Raw genomic sequence first — 7,737 nt, 5'->3', positions numbered from 1 at the left:
CCTGTATTTTTTTTCTTCCAGTTAGACTTTATCTGAGATGGAACGGCTTGTAGCCAGCTGACTAGACGCTATTATACTTGCTCTGAGAAACGGCAACGGTCCACCGGCGACAGAGTTGGAATTGTAAACGGGGCGGAATCAGCGAGGGCATCGTGGTCATCTCGCCTACCCACGTTGCGCTTCAAGCGGCCGGTTCGCTTCGCCGACTGCTCGGCCTTTTCTTCTCACCACCCGCGGCCGTTCCAAATTCTCTCGTCTCGTTCTAGTATTCCTGCTCCCACACGGCGACGTCGCCATCGCCATCGCTGCCGCTCTCTCCTCAGCAGCGCTCCTCTACCACCACCTCCTCTAGGCAGGGGTTAGCGGCCGCCCCCTCCGCGTGCGCCGTCCCAAACCCTAGCATATCCCCCTCCCCGACTCCTCTGCGCCGGAGCTTCCCTCCGACCGCGCAGATCGCCGGCGATGGGGTCCAAGGATCAGGACCTGGCCGCGTCGTCGGGCGGTGGCGGAGGCTTCTTCTCCTCGATCGCCGCGGGCGTGCGCAGCTGGGGCACCGCCGTGCACAAATCGGTCAACGGGTGAGTCTCCGCGCCGGCCTACCTACCTACCCGATCTCTTCAGATCCGCCTCGAGCTCTCCCGATTTCTTCGGGAACTATGCATATGCTTACCGCTGCCTCTCCGCCATTTGATCTGTTGCTTCCACGCGCGATCTCAGCTCCTTGGTGTCGGCCCCGTGAGCTGATTTTGGCGAATTGTGGAATTGCGTGCTTCGTTTGAGTTCCAAGCTCGAGACTTTAGCGATCGTAGTGTTACATGATCTCGTACTATCGTTTGTTGTAGCTCAATGATTGCACTGTCCGGTGAGTAGCTTAGTTGCTGTTTTGTAGAAACACTGTAGAGATCACTGATCTCTGTGTTCAGCATGTAGAAAAAGCAATTCCTACCTAATACTAGTATGATATACTCCCTCCGTTTCTAAATATAAGCCTTTTTTTAGAGATTTCAATACGGACTACATTCGAAAGGGCTTATATTTAGGAACGGAGGGAGTAGTCAATAATCGGTTGAAGTTGATTCTTTTTCTGGATATCTAGTATACTAGCATGTAATGCCTCAAATAGGATATTGTGAAAGTTAAGTACATGCAATTTCTGTATGTGCAATTCAAAGCAGACAGGGTGTGCTCTGCACTGAATTGCGGCGCAAGTGGTGGATGCAGATTTAAGTTTGGCATACTGCGAAAGTGACATGCACATCATTTGGCGTCTCTTCACTTTATTCTTCTCTTTTGCATTTTGCGGCTTGAATTCTTCTGAAATGTGCTTGCTGTCAGATGTCTATCTGTCTCCCCTGTAAATATATATTCTTTTAGTTGAAGAAATTTGTGTTCTTTACTTGGTACTTTCAAACAATTAATGAACAGTTTTGTGCTGTCTACAGGTTGGTTGGCTATGAAGGGCTTGAAGTTATCAACCCAGATGGAGGCACAGACGATGCGGAAGCAGAGGCTATGAAAGGGCGATGGAAACAGGAGGTGAGGATCAAGGATTTAACAATAATCCATTCTTCGGGGAAGGCATAACCTCATATTGTTTCAGACACTCAGCCATTATGAAACCAAGTCTCGAAATTTAAATATAAAATGAACCTGTATGCATATCAGATTCTCATAAGAGGAACTCATCGTTGAAGCTTGTTTTTCTGGATCCGCATTTCCTTTGCAGGCACTAATGAACTCTTTAATCATACATGTAGTGTTTCGGGGCTTACATTGATGCTATGTGAGTGCATTTCTTAGGTCATCAAAAGTATTTGATAAACTTATCCTAAAGAAAGTATTTGATAAACAAAGAGTTGGACATGATCGACAATATTTTACATTCCAGTCAACTTTACATTCAATTCAATAAAATATACTTAAACTGGACCTCAACTTCGTGAATAAGGTACATTTGTTGGTAAAAATATTTATGGAGGTGTTATCTTTGAAGCGCTTAGCTTGCAACTAAGTTCTACCACATGTGAAGCTAAAACTCCTGGAAGCATGCGATTCAAGATAGTATTCTCCCCTTTAATTTGAGGTCAGCACATTGCTGAAGTCTTGTTATTAAAAATAATACCTTAACAATGTGCTTAGTGGACTCTTCAGACTTTCAGAGGCACTGCATATCTGAACTAGTTTAGCAAATTTGATTCAGACGTTAGGTTTTGCACGGGACTCGTGTTGGTCATTAGGTTGCCGAAATACCACCTATTTAGTCATCTGTAGTTCTGGACCCTACCTCAATCTAATTATCAACCCACAGGTTTAGTAAAGTCATGTTTATGATGTATACTTGCGCATGGTTTGCTCATGATTCACAGACCATATGTTGATGTTTGGAAAACATTGTATCTGATCAATCTTATTTATTAAGAGGTGAACACATGGTGACAACGGTAGGTTCAGTGATAATCCTATCCTATATATACCTAAGAGAGTGATCCCCACTACTTCTAATTATCTCAACATGCGTGCTGACTGCTTCCACAACATCAAAATTGTTGTAGCCGTTAGATTTACTAGCTTGATCCACTAGCATCTGTTCAGTGTACGCATGAGAATCCTCTACCATGCAACATGCATTAGTGCATTCTAAGTGGGTTTTAAATCACATTGCTTCCACTAAATCAAAATTGTTGTAGCCGTTAGATTTACTAGCTTGATACACTAGCATCTGTCTGATGTACGCATGAGAATCCTCTACCATGCAACATGCATCAATGCATTCTTAGTTGGTTTTAAATCACACTGCATTTAATTGTGACATGCAAAACTTTTCATGCTAAGTTTTTTTTCTTATGCAGAAGTTTCTTGCATAGTTTAAATCATAAGGACTGAATTAGTATTCTACACAGTATTTATAAACTATATATCCAACTCCGCTGCAACACACGAATAATCACAGCCATGTCGTGCAATAAAAATTTCACCTTTTTATGGTTTTCTTCCTAGAAGGAACTATTTCTCTGATAACTGTGCTTGGTTTACTAGCTAAAACGTAAATCGCGAGCCACTCAGAACCCCTCACGATTTTTAGTTCTACACCATTATTGTGTCCATTGCTGAATTCTATGCTATTTTTGACACTGCAGTTATCAGAACTCCCTAAGAGTTATTACTAGTGAGAATGAGCCATTGTTTATTTTTTGCTGTTGGTTTCTATCGAACTATTAACTTCTATGCATCTTGTGTGATGGTCTGCGTCATGGATTGCTGATAAGTATAATAATGACTGCCATGTTGTGCAATAAACATTTCACCTTTTTATGGTGTTCTTCCTAGAGGAAACTATTACTCCGAGAACTGTGCTTGGTTTACTAGCTAAAACAAGTAAAGTGACGAGGCACTTACAAGCCCTCAAAATTCAGTTGTATACCATTATCGCTGCACTTTATGTTTTTGACACTGCAGTCAACTTGCAGGATCGCGACAGTTACTGGAAGATGATGAACAAGTACATAGGATCAGATGTAACGTCACTTGTTACACTTCCAGTCATCATCTTTGAGCCGATGTCAATGCTTCAGAAAATGGCAGAGGTTCGTAGTCCTAAGTTCTGATTTAGAGTTCTCAATGTTTGTACATCTTAGCTACTGTACCATACAGAAACAGTGACCAGGGCAGAGTGTGAAAATGCAACAATTGATCTGCCAAGCAAGGCCAAAAGCCCCATGGAGAGTGACAAGAGTCCACAGACAGCATAATTGACACACTGAACAATGTGTCTGCAGTTGTTTGATTCTGTGCCTAGTCTTAGTCTGTATATAATCAGTAGTACTTGACCCCTTCAGTAAACTATTTTCTGTCAAGGTTCATCAAAGTTAGCTACTCCGTACTATATATTTTCTGTTGGTTCTTAGTTGTAAAGTTTATATATAGCATTCCTATTTTGGTGTGACTGCAAGTTTGGTCACTGTAGGGTTGTAGGTTAAATACTGAAAATCAGCAGCTAAGTCATCCTTTGAGATTCTATTGACAGTCGTTCTGGAGATCTGTAATAGCCAGTCGTTCTTTGATTTCTCTCCCGTTTCTTCCTGTTCTTGCCGAAGCATAGCATGGAGTCTACCGACAATAAATTATCAGTAGAATCTACAGGCAATAAATTATCAGCATCTTACAACGATTATTTACTAATATGTCAGCTGTTTATACTGAATGCAGTTGATGGAATATTGTGACCTGTTAGACAAAGCAGATGAATGTGAGGATCCACACATGCGGATGGTATATGCTTGTGAGTCTGCCCTTCCCTCACCTGCAACTCTACTCTAATGCAATATTCTGGCTGACTGAGCTTTGAACCCTACTCTTCAGCTACATGGGCTTTGTCAGCCTACCTAGCCTACCACCGTACGTGGAAGCCTTTCAATCCCATCCTTGGAGAGACATATGAGATGGTTAACCACCAGGGTATTACATTTATTGCTGAGCAGGTTAGTGATGGATGTGAAATATTGCAATTGCAAAAACAAGCTGAATTAACTTTGGGAATGGTCATCATACTAGGAAGTATTTTATCTGCACTTACTACCTTTTCACTCCCCTCCAATGAACAAGTGTGTATAGTTAACATACAGATGCACCATCTCACTCTTTATTACCCTTTGTTAATCAGCCATGTTAATTCTGCATTTTGTTTACTGTATTCACTTCTCTTAGTCTATTTTTTCATAGGTAAGCCATCATCCTCCGATGGGTGCAGCTCACTGTGAGAATGATCATTTTACTTACGACATCACATCAAAGTTGAAGACAAAGTTCTTGGGAAACTCAGTGGAAGTGTATCCAGTTGGAAGGTAATTGATTGAGATACAATTTTGTATGGATTATTTGTGTCTGAAAGCTTCTATAAAAAGCTTATTATATGGTTAAAATAGCAAATTGATTTCATGGTTCTGTAGAAACCATTTATGTATATCTAACTTCTGAACGTGTTTCTTCATCACAGGACTAGAGTGACACTTAAAAAATCCGGTGTCGTGTTGGAACTGGTACCACCACTGACGAAGGTCAACAACTTGATATTTGGGCGCACATGGGTTGACTCTTTTGGAGAGATGGTCTTGACAAATCTGACAACTGGAGACAAAGCTGTGCTGTATTTCCAGCCATGCGGCTGGTTTGGGTATGTTAGTATTGACCGTCCTTGTTCAGTTTAGTATTTTGTAGTAGTTCTGCTGATCTTTAATCTCCCATTACAATGCGGCCTCATATGTGGTTGTTTTCATTCATAGAGTTCAATAGTTCATTCTAGTTCATAATGCGGCTAGGCCCATCTCATCTTACTGTTTATGTCAGGGCTGGGCGATTCGAGGTGGATGGGTATGTATATACTGCAGCTGAAGAACCGAAAATAATGATGACAGGAAAATGGAACAAGTCCATGAGTTACCAGCCTTGTGATCAAGAAGGTGATCCTCTTCCAGGGACGGAGCTAAAAGAGGCAAGGCTTTCTTTCAGTATTCATCAGTACAGAGAGTGTAGGTTAATATTAGGCGTGCTGTCTTACTAGTGGATATTTGCTGCTGCTGAAATTGTACTTGTCCCAGGTCTGGAAAGCTGCTCCTGCTCCACCGAATGACAAGTACCAGTATACATACTTTGCGCACAAAATAAATAGCTTTGATACAGCACCTAAGAAGCTCTTGCCTTCAGACTCCCGATTAAGGCCCGACAGATATGCCCTTGAGAAGGGCGACATGTCTAAATCTGGGGCACACAAGAGCAGGTAATTACTGACTTTTCTATACTTCCCATAGCTAGTTGTTGCGGCCTGAAACTCAACTTTACAAATCATATTGCCATTTGAGGAATGTGGCTTGCCTTTCATCAGTATTTATCTGATGTTTGTGTTCATGCTTTCAGGCTTGAAGAACAACAAAGAGCTGAGAAGAAAATTCGGGACACCAAGGGGGAGCAATTTACTCCAAAATGGTTCAAGATGACGGAAGACATCTCCCCTACCCCGTGGGGCGACCTGGAGGTGTATGAATACAATGGCAGATACGCCGAGCACCGGGCTGCGATAGACAGCTCTAGCGTCGCTGCCGAGGAGAAGGACGTCAGCTCCATCGAGTTCAACCCGTGGCAGTATGGCGACTTGCCTTCCCAATGATTTCAAAGGGTCTGAAACCACCCATATATTATTTTCTCATCGAAAACGCTTTCAGGCCTTGTGCTGATGAATACCGGCGGTTTCCGTGCCTTGTAGTATTACATGACTTTCCACTTTTTCTCTTCATGCTGTGATACAGTTCAGGATGTGATTGTGTATTTGATGTAGTCCATATTCTGTTCTCGTAAGTCTAGAAGAAGCTGGTGAAATTTATTTAAGATCAATTTCAGTGGGAAATTAGGAAGATTATTATCGCGTCGCAACTGGGGGGCTATTCGGTTCCTGTATTGTATTGAGACACTTGAGTCAAATCCACACATGGACCCTTGCATTTTTTCATCGAATATAAGTGACCGAAGCTGCAGCCATTGGCCCGCGGTAGCTTCGAAAGCGTGTGCGTACTTGATCTGAGAGGCAGGCAGGGATGTCGACTGTAACTTGCTCTCTATCAGAAAAGTTGTTGATTGGATCATGACGGGAAGTTGTGGGTCAGTGTGTTGGATGGGCGGCACTGATGGCGGTCGGTCGCACGGTGATGAATGTGATGTTTGCGTGGCCCTGCACTCCTTGGCGTCTTGTAGCTAACCGATGCGTTTGGTCCAGTTCTGTTGAGCCAAGCCCCGGCCCGAGCAGTCTTTAGTGCGTGCTTTACCATAATGGAAAAGATCAATGCCGCCATGTACATGATCATAAGCTTGGATTGGATTGGATTGGATTGGTGCTCCTGCTCCGCAAGAACCAGTTCCTAAATGCAGTTACATCAGGATCTGTTTGGCACCGACGCGTACTTCCTACTCTAAGGCGAGAGAGTAGTTGCAGATCCAGAACCAAGAAGCAGCTTGCATGATGATTTTGGATGTAATGGTGAGAGGGGGAGAAGGGGGGTGAGGCTGAGCCTTGGGTAGTTCTCACTGGCGTGGACAGATTGAAATTCCGTTTCACAGGGGCTGAAATCCTCTGAAAAGAAAGAAAGAAAGAAAGAAAGAGAGGAAACAGGAAGATAAATGTCACGTGACGGAGTACGTAGCGAGCGAATGGGGAGCGGCCGCCACTTGTCGCGTTCCGCATGCGATGGGATCAAGTTCCAGTGGCGCCCCGCGGTGCACCTGTCCAGTTCAGATCACTTCCCTGCTATTCCCTCCGTCCGGAAATACTTGTCATCAAAATGGATGAAAATGGATGTATCTAAAACTAAAATACATCTAAATACATCCATCTCAATGACAAGTATTTTCGGACGGAGGGAGTATCTATCTAGACAGTGCGGCACGCACGCGCGCATGCGTGCACGGGCAAGCTACGCCGGACGGGCGCCCATGAAAATCGCACAACTGCCGTCATTTACAGGCTTTTTCAGGGATGATTAATGGGGCCTATGCTGGGCTCTCCGTCCGGTTCCGATCCGATCCGATCCAACAAGCGCGGAGCCGGAGCAGGAGCAGGATGTCCCTCTCTGCTCTAGCTGCACGGCCACCATCCGTCTGTCCATCTCCCAACCCAAACCCAAACCACTTCAGTCAGGGGCCAGGGGCCAACCTGTGGATGTGGATCCCCTTCTGGTAGGGGTCTGTGACGCC

At 43.9% G+C, this 7,737-nt stretch overlaps 1 protein-coding gene across 1 annotated transcript; it reads left to right on the top strand.

Moving 5' to 3' along the window:
- The first annotated feature begins 195 nt into the window (after positions 1-195).
- On the top strand, positions 196-6,409 carry LOC125552151 (oxysterol-binding protein-related protein 3C). The gene is made up of 10 exons (XM_048715632.2): positions 196-578; positions 1,443-1,536; positions 3,468-3,584; positions 4,207-4,279; positions 4,360-4,478; positions 4,720-4,841; positions 4,994-5,170; positions 5,344-5,488; positions 5,595-5,773; positions 5,911-6,409. The coding sequence occupies exons 1-10, from the start codon at positions 463-465 to the stop codon at positions 6,158-6,160; spliced, it is 1,392 nt and encodes a 463-aa protein (XP_048571589.1). The 5' UTR covers positions 196-462; the 3' UTR covers positions 6,161-6,409.
- Positions 6,410-7,737: the final 1,328 nt, after the last annotated feature.

Source organism: Triticum urartu, chromosome 4A, assembly GCF_056163025.1.
Source record: "Triticum urartu cultivar PI428250 chromosome 4A, HENAU_Tu73, whole genome shotgun sequence".
Classification (NCBI taxonomy): Eukaryota; Viridiplantae; Streptophyta; class Magnoliopsida; order Poales; family Poaceae; genus Triticum; species Triticum urartu.
Note: the sequence above shows the minus strand (reverse complement) of the source record. Positions and strands in the feature narration are given on the sequence as shown.